The sequence below is a fragment of the Ochotona princeps genome, chromosome 16, assembly GCF_030435755.1.
Source record: "Ochotona princeps isolate mOchPri1 chromosome 16, mOchPri1.hap1, whole genome shotgun sequence".
Taxonomy (NCBI): Eukaryota; Metazoa; Chordata; class Mammalia; order Lagomorpha; family Ochotonidae; genus Ochotona; species Ochotona princeps.
The window spans coordinates 9343693-9359068 of NC_080847.1; the positions used below are offsets into that span (position 1 = coordinate 9343693).

At 48.5% G+C, this 15376-nt stretch overlaps 1 protein-coding gene across 3 annotated transcripts in view; it reads right to left on the reverse strand.

Moving 5' to 3' along the window:
• ZNRF1 (zinc and ring finger 1) overlaps positions 1 to 13502 on the reverse strand; it is a 97570-nt gene extending 84068 nt beyond the window's left edge. Inside the window, exon 1 of one of the 3 annotated variants that reach the window (XM_058675115.1) lies at positions 12582 to 13502. In XM_058675115.1, coding sequence (XP_058531098.1) covers positions 12582 to 13005 — 424 coding nt within the window. In that variant the 5' untranslated portion in view covers positions 13006 to 13502. The remainder of the gene's footprint in view (positions 1 to 12581) is intronic. The other 2 variants (XM_058675114.1, XM_004584031.4) reach the window with 2 other exon arrangements.
• Between the last annotated feature and the right edge of the window lie 1874 nt (positions 13503 to 15376).

Below are 15376 nucleotides of genomic sequence, written 5' to 3' on the forward strand. Positions count from 1 at the left end.
TGACTGAAAGATGGATCTGTAATCCTCCAGGCCCAGACTCCCCTCTCCCAGTTCCATGCCTGTGTGCTGCTCTCTGCTTGCTGTGGCTGCTGGCTCTTAGGCATCCAACGCTGACTTCCTGTTTCCCCTTTATTGAGCTCTGGAGACTTGAAACCGCTAAGAGGCTTTGAAGAAAAGTACAAAGCCAGGAAAACACAGAATGGAGACAGACTTGACTTTCCAAAGGAAAGCACATCTTAGCAAAGCTGTAGGAAGCTTTCAGACTTTCCTGTGTCTGTAGCTTACATAAGACACTTCAGATGGTGAGTCCTGAAGAAGAACTCTACATCAATGAAGGTCAAAACTCACCCTCAGGGTGGCAGAAAGGGTTAGGGCAGGCAAAGTGGATGCTGAGCCCACCCTTGCCCCTTCCAAGTCCTTTGTATCTCCAGTGCAGCACTTCCCTTTCACGGCCCTACAAGGAGGCTGACTGAGGGATGCATTTTTTCCTTTGGATGCTGTGGTTTCAATCTCAATCTCGATTTGAATCTAAAACGTTAATAATGCAAGATGATCGTTTATGAATCCCATTTTTATAAAGTGGTTTCAAAGTTAGCACCAAGCACCTGAAAATATGGACCAGCAGACAGGCACAGTGGCAAGGATATCCACGGTCCATACCGAAGTTCCTGGGTTTAAGAATCCACTCTGCTCCCAATGCCTCCCTGGGTGGCAGCAGATGGTGGTTCAGGTGCCTGGGTCCCTGCTGCCCACCTAAGAGATTCAGAGAGTTTCAGGCTCTTAGCTTTAGACTGATCCAGCCCAAAGCATTGCAGATATTTGGGCAATGAACCAGCAAATAGAAGAGCTTATCTTCCCTCTTTCTGACTTTCAAATAAACAAATTTTCTCATATTCAAAATATGGAAAAGGAAAGTACAGACAATGAAGATTTAAACTCTTATCATAGGCCTAAAGTCATCCCATAACCCAGAGGATGCATGTAAATAGCTTTAGGACCACTGGCCCAAGGCCTCCAAGTTGATCCTTTCACACAATGACAGTGTTAATGAACTGATTCTGTGCTGGAACTCCAATGTCACCGCTCACTCATGGGGCACCGGCTCCTCTGTTGTATTCTGCCATCCCGCACTATGGATTCAGGGTTTGCCGTCAGCAAGGAAAACACCAGAGTTCTGACATGGCAGCCTTTGCTTATGTTCTACGGAGGGATTTATCATCCACAACCTACTCAAATCCCTCCCCCAACAGCTACCAAAAATTCCCCTAGTGAGAAATGCTATTATGAGAAGGGGTGGCTGCTTTGTGACTCACACTGTTTCATTAAAAAGATTCTTTTCAAACAAGTTTTCAGTAGAGGAATCCAAAGGTTTTTTCAAAGCCACAGCAAAACAGAACAGTTCATAATACTATTTTGCAAAGGTCTGCCATTTCATGGGAGACTCCTATGCCTTAAAATCCTGGAGACAATCGGATTCCCTCTGCCTTTGTGCGTCACTTGGCCTCTGGGTTGAAGGAAAACCCAGAATAAGGATAGATTAAACATAGCCATCATGACTGAGCTTGTCAGCTATGAAGATGGAGAGCAGCTATCTTGCAAGCCAGCACTCATCACGGCTGAAGGGTAACTGACGCCAGTGATAACAATGCTCCAGCCCTGTTGGAACAGGGCTGAGGAAATCTCACCGGGCAGGGGGCACATGGTGATCTGGGGGTGCTCCTTATACTGGGAGGCAATGTTACAAATAATTTTTCTCTGAAAAGCTGAGTTGGATTGCGCTATGTCTTGGAGGGTGAGGGTTTACTGGTGAGGGTCCAAACGAGCCAAACGGACTACACAATACTACAGGAAAGCTAACTAACTGTGCTAGGGTCATAAGGAAACCAAGAATCCCAAAGATTCTCCAATACTTATAGGAGTCCTAGAATATTGAGGCAGGCATCATGACAAAACACTCCTACGAGCTCCCTGCAAAGAAAAGTACCTTCTAGGGACCGGCACTGTGACGCAGCAGGTAAAGCTGCTGCATGCAGTGCCAGCATCCCACAGCTATTCTGATCAAGCTCCTTGCTAATGTTCCGAAAAAGCAGCAGAAGATGGTCCAAGTCCTTGGGCTCCTGCACCCACGTGGGGGACCACAAAGAAACTCCTGGCTCCTGCATTCAGCCTGGCATAGTCTGGGCCATTGCAGCTATTTGGGGAGTGAACCAATGGATGGAACATATCTCTTTTTCTTTCTCCTTCTTGCCTTTCAAGTTTAAAAAAAAGAAGAAGAAAGAGGAGGAGGAAAGAAAGAGGAGGAAAAAAGTGCCTTCTCAGCAGGCAAAAAGGTTATTTGAAATGGAAACAAATGACTGAGCAATGTCAGCCACATGCCACTTCAGCTGTGCCCTGTGAAATTGGATTTTCCAACTACTTCTGTCCTAGCACATCCAGGTAACTACAAGTTTCATTTTCCCCCATATGCTAAAACTCAGCTTTCACCTTAACAGATACTGTACAGAGGTGACTAGTTCCAGGATTATTCTTTTTAGCGGACTGAAGGGACTATCAACTAGAGAGTTTGAGCCACACTATGACAGTTTTAATTCACTAAGATCAACATGCCTGACCACATGTGTCTAACGATAAGGTGTGGTTTCTACAAAAACTATTCTCCAGAAGTTAAATCATTACCTTATACCTGTAGTCCCAGAAAATCTCACAGCATAAAATAGCCTTTCAAGTTATTTGGGAAATAAATATTCAAAGATAAGACAGATTTATTTATAACACTATAGCAACAAGTATTGGCTACCATAAAGCTTTAAATTTTGCTTTCAACAGCGGGCAGGTGTTTAGCCCAAGTGGTTAAGACATTCCCAGCCCATATCAGAGCGCCTGGGTCAATAACCAGCTCTAGCTCCTAGCTCCAGCAATCAGACAACACAGAACCCAGGAGGCAGTGGTGATGGCACTGGTGGTGTTTGGGTTCTTCTCACATAGGAGACTGGAACTGAGTTTGCCGACTACAGTTCTGTTCCCAGGAAGCCACCGAAGGCTTCTGGGGAGTAAAGTAATAGCAACTGTCTATCTCCCTGCGGAAGGAAGGAAGGAAGGGAGGGAGGGAGGGAGGGAGGGAGGGAAGGAGGGAGAGAGGGAGGATTTACCTTACTGCTAAACACACCAAAAGAAAAAAAATCTGATTCATAATGGGTAAAGGACACCTCTCTAAAGGATATATATATAAACATCCTACAATCAAATGAAGACAATCAACACCAGCAATTACTAGGGAAGTATAAGTCAAAACCTCATACCCAGCAAGATCTCTACTATTAAAAAAAAAAGTAACAATTATTGATGAGAGTGAGGAGAATTTATAGGCTTGTATACTTCTGGCAGGAATGCAAAATAACACTACAGCCACTTGGGAAATAGCATTGTGGGTCTTCAAAAATCTAAAAGCAGAGCCCGGCATGGTAGCCTAGTGGCTAAAGTCCTTGCCTTGCACATGCCAGTTTCCCATATGAGCGCTGGTTCTAATCCCAGCAGCCCCGCTTCCCATCCAGCTCCCTGCTTGTGTCCTGGGAAAGCAGTAGAGGACAGCCCAAAGCCTTGGGACCCCACACCTGCGTGGGAGAACCAGGAAGAAGCTCCTGGCTCCTGGCTTTGGATCAGCTCAGCTCCAGCTGTTACGGCTTCTTGGGGACAAAACATTCTGTTTTCTTGTCTCTCTTCTCTACAACTCTGACTTTCCAACAAAATTAATTAATTAATTAATTTAGAAAATCTTTAAAAAGAATCTGAAAGCAGAACTGCCATATGATCCAACAATTCTCTGGGTCTACATTCAAAAGAACTGAAAGCAAGGTCTCAGAAATACTTGCTTATTCATGTTGCTAGCAATAATTACAGTAGCTAAGAATGGAAGCCCCCTCAGTACCCCATGAAAGATGGATAAGTGAGACACGATCTACGCTTTAGTGGAACATTAGTCAGCCCGGAAAAGGCAGTATGTGAAGACACATGATACAACATGGATTAACTGTAGTGCCATCATCCTAGTAAAACAAATCACAAAATACAATTACTCTATAACCTCATTTATATGTATTACTTAGAATACCACTGAATGGCACATGTTTTAATGGTTAAGATGGTGAATTGAGGGGCATATATTGGGTGCAGTGGATTAGAGGCTGGTTGGGATACCTACACCTCAAACTGGAGTGCTTGGATTCAAGTTCCAGCTCTACCTCCCATTCTAATCTGCTGCTAAGACGCACCCTGTGAAGCAGTGGGTGATGATCCAAGTACCTGGGTCTCAGCCAGCCACGTGGGAGACTTGGACTAGCTTCTAAGCTCCCTGGTTTGGCCCTGGCCCTACCTCAGTTGCTGTAGGCACTTGGAGTAGTAACACCAAAAATCTCTGTCACTATATCTCCAATAAAATAATAACAGTAATAATAATAATAATTTAAAAGTAAGTTTTATGTTACACGTACTTGACCACAACAAAATAAAGTTGTTGGGAAGCAGGCATTTGAGTTAGCAATTAACATGTCCACATCACACATTATAGTACTTGGACTCAATTACTAGTTCTGGCTCCTGACTGCAGCTTCTACCAGTGCAGACCCTGAGAAGCAGTGCTGAAAGCCCAAGTGACTAGGTTCCAACACCTGTATGACAGACCTGGATGTACTTCTGAATTCGGCCCCTGCCCAGCCCTAGCCAACTCAGGCATCCGGTAAGTCGGCCAGCAGTTTGGAGCTGTGGAGCTCTGAATCTATCTATCTGTCTCTGTCTCTTAAAAATTTTTTGGTGGGAGGGATGAGGCATAAGCACTCAAAAAGGAGTTAATTTCCTTTTGGGTATTCGTGGATAAATTTTACAAAGACAGATTTAAAACATGGTGAATCATGCTTCCAGAAAATAGTGTTCAATGACCAGAAACAAAAGTGGCTCTAGGGATGACAAAGATACTAAAGTCAAAGACATACCAAAATCCTTTGAAATATGATTTTTCCTTTGTAATTTTCCCTGAAAAGATGGACACACACCTTCCTTGCACTGGGATGGAGGAGGACTTTCTTAGTGATCACAAAGAAAGGCCTAGAAAGTCTATTTAGGAAAAAAAATGAAACTGAAGAGTAAAGAAGTAGTACACCTTGGCAGTATCCCCATGGAAAAACACTTGCATTTGTATGTTTACTCAACAGAAAAACTAATGAAAAGAGGAAAAGCATAACATAAGCTGCAGTAGCTGGGCTCTGAAGAACAAAGTCACGTGACTCACTCTCATAATAACTAACTGCTTCCAGCACCTGCTATATGTCTTTTTATCCTGGAGACATGCAACAATTATCAGTTGAATAAATGCAGGTCTGAGGCTGCCAGTGTGGAATAGCTGATGAAGTCGCTGCTTGTAACACCAGCACCCCATATCACAGTGCTGGTTTGAATTCTGGCTACTCCACCTCCAATGCAGCTCCCACCTCATGTGTCTGAGAAGGCAGTGGATGATGGCCCACATGCTTAGGCCTCTGTCATACATGTGGGAGATGCAAATGGAGTTCCTGGCTCCTGGTTTTGTTGGTCCTGAGATCTTGTCCAGTTGCCTGGCTTGCTCTCTAACAAAAAGGCTGTTGGGGGCCATGCGCGATAGTGTAGTGGCTAGAGTCCTCACCTTGTATGCACTGGGATCCCATATGCTCACCAGTTCTAATCCCGGCAGCCCTGTTTCCCATCCAGCTCCCTGCTTGTGGCCTGGGAAAGCAGTTGAGGACGGCCCAAAGCCTTGGAACCCTGCACCCGCGTGGGAGACCTGGAAGAGCTCCTGGCTTCAGATTGGCTCAGCTCTGGCCATTGCTCACTTGGGGAGTGAACCATCAGACAGAGGATCTTCCTTTCTGTCTCTCCTCCTCTCTGTATATCCGCCTTTCCAATAGAAATAAATAAATCTTTAAATAAATAACTAAATAAAAAGGCTGTTAACTCAAGCCCTTCTGCAGCACCAGCAGCCAAAGGCAGCTCAGGATTTAAAAAAAAGAAGAAGAAAGAAAATCAGAAAGATAAACACGGAAGGAAAGGGGCCACTACCACCATAACTTTTGTTTTGAACAACTCAGTTCTCAGGAGCAGGGCAGATTGGTGTAGGACTGACTCTAGGAGGCAAACGCTTAGCTCCATGTAAAAGAAAACGTAGTTTCATGGGGTGGACTCTAATCCACGGCACATTAAGCTGCTGCTTGAGACACCTGCATGCCCTAACAGAGACCCAACTACTCTGCATTGTTGATCCGGTTTCCTGGAAGGCGAGTTAGCTCTAAGTATCTGAGTCCAGACCACTCATGCAGCTCCTAGCTGGAGCTCCTGGCACCCTGCTTAAGCCTGGACTAGCCCCATGCTGGCAACTGGGGAGTGAGCCAGCAGCTGAAGACCTCTGTCTCTCCCTCTGCGTGTCTCCTTCTCTGTCACTCTACCTTTGAGATAAATAAATCTTCTTTTTAAAAAAACAGAAAACCATTAAATAATGAAAAAAATGCTTTTGCTGGACCTACCTTGTGAGAGCTGCAGAGACAGTCTTATATGGATTTTACTGAGGAAACATCTGACTGGCTTAATAATATTGAAAACAATGCTAATGCATGCAGCAACAGAGCAGTCAGAACTCGTGGTTGGGCCCGGCAGCTGGCCTAGTGGCTAAAGTCCTCGCCTTGAATGCGTCGGGATCCCCAATGGGCGCCAGTTCTAATCCTGGCAGCTCCACTTCCCATCCAGCTCCCTGCTTGTGGCCTGGGAAAGCAGTCGAGGACGGCCCAAGGCCTTGGGACACTGCACCCGTGTGGGAGACCTGGAGGAGGTTACTGGCTACTGGCTCCGGATCGGCACAGCACTGGCTGTTGCGCTCACTTGGGGAGTGAATCATCAGACGGAAGATCTTCCTCTCTCTCTCTCCTCCTCTCTGTATATCTGACTTTGAATAAAAATAAATAAATCTTTTTTAAAAAACAAACAAAAAAAAAAAAGAACTCTTGGTTTTCGAAGAGAAAAGTAAATCCGTGGTAGAGTTTTGGCTCTAAGCAGTCTTCTGACAACACTTTCTGAATCTTCAAATTCATATTCTTGGGTCTCTACTGAGCCCTACTATATTCGAGCAGTGTGGTCCAGTCATGTGCAGTGTTAACAAGCTCCCTTACAGAATACTGGGGACCATCAAATTTAAGCACCCTTGGGAACCATTCACAGAAACCACAGAAATTAGAGTGCTCTTGCTGGTTATCTGCTTCCTTCCTGTTACAGATTCAACGGCGCACTATAAATTTTTAGCATGCCTCCCCTAATTTGGAGTTTACAGGGATTCAGAGAATTCTCCATTCTCTCCCAGTAGATGAGAGCCGTGCTCTTAAGACTAACAATTCCAGGGAGATTTCAATGTAAACAGTCTCATCAGGCCAGAAGCTGGCCCAGCTGCTGCTTGCCGCTTAAACTTGGTTCTTTATTTGCTTCACACTTGAGGTTATTCATTCACACCCACAACTCATACTTCACCCATAGAGGCATATCAAAGACTGAAGTCCAAGTTCTAGATTCAAGGATAAACCTGTGTCCTAGTAAGAACAGAAAATTCAGGAGACAACACTACTGGGACCCTTCTTGCTCTCAAGCTTAATGCTCAGAAAAGTCACAATGAACCATCTGAATCAGCCTAGGCCATGGCAAAGCTAGGAAAAGCAACACACTGAAACTCATACTCAGCCATCATTCTAAAAGCCTGAGTCTAGGATTTAGGGTGTGGGAAAACGTTAAGATTCTAGTACCACAACCTCAGTGACCCACTGTTATCAAAAACACCCCACTGCTTAAGGGATAGTAGGGGTAGGACCAATATCCCATTTAAGTTACCATAATTTCTCTACAAAGTTTTTTTCCTCCAATTCTGAAGCCATCAAAATTGAAGTTAAGTCATTTAATTAGGCATACCGAAGTTTCAGTGCCCGAAAAGCTTGGGTTGAAGTGTCACATTTGTAAAACACAAACCAGACTCCTTTTCCTAAAAGGAACCAGAGCAATGTTTCTTTGGGTGAGCCTGACCTGGCTTAAAGGATTCCTTGTGACATACTTGGGGTGGGACTTTATGTAATATCAAAAGGTACACATCCCATAAAACAAACAACCTAAGAGTTAAATCACTGTGTACAATGCCCTTCAAACCACAACCAGAGCTAGCTATGACCTTCAAGAAGCCGGCTTTGCCTCAAGGCTAACTTTATTTTACGAGGAACTAAGCCGTCACACAAATGGAGAACCAAAAATTCAGGTTTAAGAAGATGTCTGCATTTTAAGAACAGGCCTTCTGTGGCTCAGGGGACCATGTGGCTTCTCCTGCTCCCTCAAGCCAAGTAAAAGCTTGTTGAGTTCTAGGGCACCTGTAGTGAAGCACAAAGGGGCCTTCCTTTCCACTCCAATGCCACTGGCAACTGGTCTCCTCTCCTTGACACAAGAGTAAATTAGGCAGCAAAATCAAAGACTTCACAAAGTCACCTTAGCTCCAGCCGGTGTTCCGTTAAGGATAAGGCACAACATACACCAGAGACTGAGGACTGGAAAACAACCACCTCTGCCCCCACAGTGCATCCCGTTTGCCCACACCTAGGAATCCACACTCAGAAACAGATGACTCCAAAGAACACCCCAGGCTTCCAGCACAACTTGTGGCTGCCTCATGGAACTTCCTGTGCAAAGCAGTTAGGAAGGGCCTCTGCCTGTCCACAGCAGCTCTCCTCGCGGGATTCCTCACCATGGACAGCTCATCAGTGGAAGTGAGGGTTCCCCAGACAGCGTCGGCCTTCATTATGAGCAACAGTTCACAAGGCCATGGCCACTGTGCCATCAAGCTCTGAAGAGATTCAAGAAGGCAGAGAACTATAGGGCCAGCATCATAGCACAGCAGTACAAGCAGGTTCCTAGGGCACCGGCATCCCAGCTGCTCTGCTTCCTATCCAACTTCTTGCTAATGTGCCTGGGGAAGCAGTGGAAGATGGCCCTAGTCCGTGGACCCTTGTCATCTATACAGGAGATCCAGAGGGAGTTCCAGGCTCCTGGATCCAGCCTGGCCCAGCACTAGTCTGAAGCCATTTGGGCAAAGCAGATGTGAGCAGAAGTGGACAGCAGATGGAATCTCTCTCTCTGTCTCTCTCTCTCTCTAATTCGTTCATATAAATAAAATAAATCTTTCAAAAACTAGAGGAAAAAAAAACCAGCAAGGCAGAGAACCAGAAGCACCACACGGAACACCAGTCACTTTCCATGTCTGGCCCTTTGGTTTTTGCAGACATTAAATTCTCTTGAGGCCCTCAAGACAACTGTGCAAAGTAAACAGGACAGGCGGTGTCTCCATCTTACAGATGAAGAAACAGGAGGCTAAATGACTCAATTTGCCCAACGTCACAAGCCAGGCAGTTAATCAGAAGCCAACCAGGAGATAAGCCAAGTTCTCGAAGGCCATTCCCAGGACACTACCCCACCTCCACACATGTCAGCAGGTAAGGATGGCGGGTTCTGGCACCTGCAGCCCCACATTCCAGTCCCAGCTCAGTAACCTGCTAGCTGTCTGATCTTATGTGAGTCTCTTCCCATCCCACTAAATCTGTTTTCTTCCCCACATCTTAGCTCCAAGGATCACAGTGAAGATAAAATGAGATGACAGAGTACTCAAATTCATATACTCAACCAACATTTGTGCCAAGAGTAGGGTGAGTTACCATGGAGGTCAAGGGACACCCTCCTGCAGCCATGGAATATGGACTTTAGTTCAAACAAAAGGGAAGAAAGTCAAATTACATTTGTAATGTGTTCTAACAACTAGTAAGGTAACAAGTGAATGATGGGAGAGAGTGAAAGCAAGAGGGACCATTTATGAGGGTCAGCTTTGAGGAGAAATATTGGATGGACCCTAAGGGATGGAGGTTCCATGCCTGAAGAATTGAAGGAAAAGCATGTCAGGCATAGAGAACAGGATGTACGAGGGAACAGCATGGGGCAGTGTATGAACCAATACACAACAGTGTTCATAGTGTCCTCCAGGGCTCCAGAAAACCTGTACAGGCCACCACTGCCCAGCAACACCACACCAAACAAAAGACAAGGCTACCAAGAGGCCAGAGGCACTCAGGAGATCTGGGATGGGGACCCCTCAGGCCTCCACCTCGCACACTGGATAAACCCACCCTTTGGGGGGAGGTCCTGTGGACGGTGAATGTGCCTAATTCATGGACAACTGTTTCCTGAGCCCATGAGGAATTTCCAGAGCACCTTGAAAACAGCAGAAGCAGCACTGTAGCAGCAGCAGGCATCTGGCTGGCTGTGCCCAGATCCCAAGCCTCCTCATTGTGCACCACACCGGCAGCATCCACTCATGCCTTCCTCCAAGGCCCCCAAGTCGGAGGGAGTTTCTCCCCTGGCAGCGATGAACCAACCGCAAAGGAAAGGGACATCCCAGAGGATTCTGTCACGTTCCAGGAGGTGAGACAGAACCATGCCCGCACACAAATTATTTCACTTGATTCCAAGAATGAACTGCTAAAGCAAGGGATTGCAATCACCAAAGTACCTCCACCTCCGCAGGACATTTAGGAATTTGGGGGTACATTTTGGGATGACACACAGCAGCGCAGGACACTGCATTTAGTAGGTACAGGATGTCCTACCCAGTCAAGAATGTATTGCCCAAAGTATTAATAGTGGCCTCCCACACACACAGTTCAGACACCCTTTCTGAGAGAATTATACTTCAACTTTCCCTGTCATTTCACAGCTCGGCAAGTCTCAAGACCCTCAGTCCAAATGAAAGGGACGAAAAGTACAAAACAGCAGAGCCAATGAGTGTGAAATTCTGGAATCCAACCAGAAGCCCCTAACCTTCAGCATGGAAGCTGTCAGGGGGATAAGGATATGGAAGTTTCCAGGAAAAGGCAAACTTGAGAAATTTCAGCATCAAGAATTCCCTTTCTGCATTCCCCACCAAGCAGATCTGTTTAGCTACACACACAACTTTAAAGACCTCCTCAACTTCAAACAAGATGCTTATGATGACAGTTCTTTCTCGACTGCAGGTCACACCTTACAAACACAGTGAGCTAGCTCCTCCTGTGCTAAATTTCACGAGAAAGATCTTCAGGCCCACAATGCCAAGAGCTGATGTGGTGCTTCAAGTGTTGAGGGCAGTCACGCCTTGCGCCTCATTCAGGAAAGCCTGGGACTTAGGCAGGGCCAAAACTCCATCCCCCCAATCCAAGGGTCACTATTTGTCCCCCCCAAAAATTATTTTTTTAAACAAAAGTTTATAGAATAACCCTCCTCCCTCCCCCACAAAAAAGCAGACTATTTACAGAAGGAGGAAGGGAGTAGACAGACATCCAAAAAAAGTCTGCCCTATTTCAAAACAGCTGTAACACTGATCTGATAGTGCCTTCCATAAAGTAACCTAAGAACAGGGACAACCTTGCTCCCATACAGTATTTTAAATTCTCCCAACTCGCCCTGAGGAGTCTAAAAATGCAACTTCTTCACTCAATTTGCCCATTAGCACACAGCAGCCCCACACCTCTTCTGAACAGTTTTCAAGAAGGCAGACCTGGTTTCCAGGACAGCCAGGCAGAGGGACCAGTTTTCCTCTCTAGCTCCACGCCCACCCCCCACCAGGCCTTTTCTGTTCTGCCCAGCAGAGCCTGGGAAATCCTCATCCCACCCCCGAGGCTGGTCCCCTACTCCCCCAGCCCTTTGCTGGCCTGTCACCAGAAGTTCACCAAAATGAACCCCTCCCCATTCTGTGAAACCTTCTCTTCCCCTGTCATGTGCCCACAGCCAGGCAATCACAACCCACCTTGCCAGGAGCTAGGTTCCACAAAGATGCAGATTCACAGGAAGAGTGAGGAGTGGAAGAGAAAAAACAGAGGGATGGGAGTCGCTGGCCAAGTCAGCCTGCTGCTGCTGCATGCAGCACGGGTGGCCAGAGCTCTGGTCCTACAGGCAGCCCCGAGGCAGGTTGTGTGGTTGGGCCCAGCCTACAGCAGGCCACACCTGTCTGTGCCAGACACAATTCAAAGAGATGTCCAGCCTGCTGGCAAAACTGGGGCCCCTTACCTTCTCACAGCCCTGTTCCAAGCAGATTTACCACCACTACCACCCCAATGTCATTGCTTTTCATACTCTTTGTTTAAAAGATGCTGCTGGGTCAGTGTGGATCCTGCTGCCTGCTCACAGTGGGGCAGGCAGGAAGCAGCTCAGTCACACTTGCTGAGCATGGAGATGCCAATGAAGGGGACTTCCACGGGCAGGTTCCACTTTGCCCATCCACAAGCGAACACACACCTGGAGACCCAAGACGCCCGGCCTGGCAGCCTTGCAGCCAGCCAGCCTCTCCTGTAGAGGCTGGGTATCTCATTCAGTCCTCAGCACCAACAACCCAAGAGAAGACATACACATGCGGATCGTGCACTCTGTCCCCACACCTTGGCGCGCACGACAACTTGCACTCCCGCCTCGGAGGCTCGCCTCCCCCCACACCCTGCCGCCGCCGCCAGCAGACGACTCACCACTGTGCGAGCTGAACCACCTGGGTGCGATGTGCAGAGGTAGAGCATCCGCCAGCGAGGCTCGGGAGCCCAGGTACAACATCCCGTCTCTATGGTGACCGCCGCCAGTCTCCTGGTAACCATTGCCGTGGGCAAAGGTGGAGTCGGACGCCGACCCTCCACCGCCGGGCGCCCTCTCCGAGTCGCCGGTCCCCCGGGAGGCAGGGGTGTAGAGACTAAAGGGCACCCCGCCGGCCGTGCTGGGGTCCATTCCCATGCCCGCCACAGAGCTGACCGAGCGGCTGCGCAGCCCCATGGCTCCGCCGCCCGTCCTGTAGTGCCCGAAGTGGGGCGCCCCTCCCGGCGGGGGCACGGCGCTGTCATCGGTGGAGACCCCCGAAAAGGGGCCGCGGGAGCGGGCCGCCGTGCTCTGCTTGCCCCCCATGGTCGCCCGGCCCGGTGGGGCGGGAACCTGGGAGCCGAGACCCTCCCCCACTTCTCAGCAGCGGGGGGAGGGCTGGGCGAGCATAAAGGGGGGAGGAGGGAGTCAAAAAGGAGACCAGGAGGGAGAAAAAAGAGAAGAAAAAAAAATCCCGCAAGGGGGTGGGGGGCGGGGAAGAGGCAGGCGGGCGGGCACCCCAAACTAAGAATTTCAAACGCTCCAAGCCAGACGCATGGTTGCCTTCAAGGTCCAAAGAGGCGCAGTCCGGCGCGGGCTCGGCGCGCCACAGGCCGCCCCCGGGCTCCGAAAGCCGGGCGAGCCGCAGGCAGAGAGGACGGGAGGCGGCGGACAGGCGCTGGGAGGCGCCGGAGGAGGCGGCCGAGGACCGCGCCAGGCGCGTCCCCCGCGCCTCGGGACGCGGCCACCACGCACGGCCGCCTCGGGCGGGCTGGGCGCCGAGCGGCCCGGCGCAGCTCCCACAGCCGCGGCCGCGTAGCGTCGCGTCGCGCTCGAGCTCCCGCCGCCGCCGCCGCCGGCCCCGCCAGGCGCGCCGGCCCGCTCGGTCCCGGGCAGCGCTGGCCGGCGCTCCTCGCCGCCGTGGAGACAATGGAGGGCGGCAGAGCGCAGGCGCGGCCCGCGCCCCCGCCCCCTCCCCCCGCCGGCTTAACCCCTTCGCCGCCCCGGCCGCCGCAGCTGCAGCTGGTGGTGCCCAGCCGCTCGGCCGCCTCCAGCTGGCCTGTGACCTGAGTGGCCTTGAGCCTAGGGGACTTCGGCAGTACCGGCCTGACGTCTTCTGAAAGTCCCCGAAAGTGACTGATTCTTTTGCGGGGGGGGGGAGAGGGTAGAAGGGGGAACCACCTGTGGGGGAGGGGCGGCGACGGTAACCTGGGATGAGAAGGAGACGGGGCGGGGGGGGAGGGGCGGGGAAGGAATGGGGGAAGATAAAAATTACTCCAGAAGCCTACCTGGCTCTGAGGGTCACCAGTCGATCTTCCCTCCCAGTCCAAATTTGCCCCCACAGCACCCTCTGGTGGACATGGTGCCCATTCCTTCGGAGGTTCCCCACCCAAGGACCCCGATGTCCTGAAGCTGGGGATGTTAGCTGTTTATGATAAACAGTGCCCCGGGATTTTGCTGACATTAGATCAGAGCTTCCTATCTGGGGCATTAAGTAAATGGGTCGATTTCTTTGCTAAAATGTAATCCTCAAAATCAATGGGTGTGTTATCAAACATGAAAAGGCAAAAAACAATATTTGGAAACCCCCTTGCCCAACGTGGACCACAGTTTTGTTTGCCAAGCATTCTGACAACATCAGGAGATTGTGGACACATTGAATACTCAAATATTTGTTGACCAAGTCTGCATTTTGCAACCAAGAGCGACCTTTTCACCTCTGTCCCCATCTTTATCACATTGTCACACCCACTTAATCATTGAGTAACCAGTGTTCAAGCAGTAACGGCTGGATCTTAGCATCATCTATCCTCATTTCCAAACCGGGATATAAAAGAAAACCAGAAAGAATAGTCTGGGAGGGTGAACCAGCAGATGGAAAGTGTGTGTGTGTCTCTCCTTTCCTCTCTCCCTCCTTCCCTCTCTCTCCTCTGCCTTTCAGGTGCATAAAAACCTCAAATGAATGACCTAAAGAAAAAGAGAAAGCTTAAATGTATCTAATTTCCTCCTAGGAGAAAAACTATCAAAACTAAAGAGGAATTTGCAGAGACAAAGATGCCTTACAAACAGGTTCATGTGGACAGCTAAATGCACAGTAACCATTGTGATCATCCAAGTTACTTTTGATTTTATTCATTCAATCTCTTTTATAGTGTATTTCACCAAATACTATCTAGTAAGTGGCAGGCGCTATGCTAGAGTCCAGGATGCATGAAGCAGCGAGACACTTGGGAAGAATCATTTCCCAGCAGCAAGTAAAGGGCTGGAACCAATGGGAAAGCAAGTAACACATGTTGATGCCAAGAGGGAAAATCATACTGCTTGCATGTTGCTGATGGTTTGTAAAACATGGAGCTGATTTGGGAGACAGCTTGGACACACCCCCAAAAGTGTTACACTGTAACCCAGTAACTCCCCTTTCTAGGTACAATTTCAAGAAAACAACACAGGAATCTGTCCACAAATGTTCACAACAATGTATTCGAAACAGCCAAATGGTAGAAACAACCCAATGATAAATAGATTAACCAAAGGCAGTCTATCCACAGATTATTATTTAGTCATTAAAAGGAATGAAGTACTGATACATCCTATAACATGTATGCATCTTGAAAACAGAATGCTAAATAAAAGCAGCTAGTTATAAAAGACCACGTATTACGGGCCCGGCGCCGTGACCTAACGGCTAAAGTCCTCG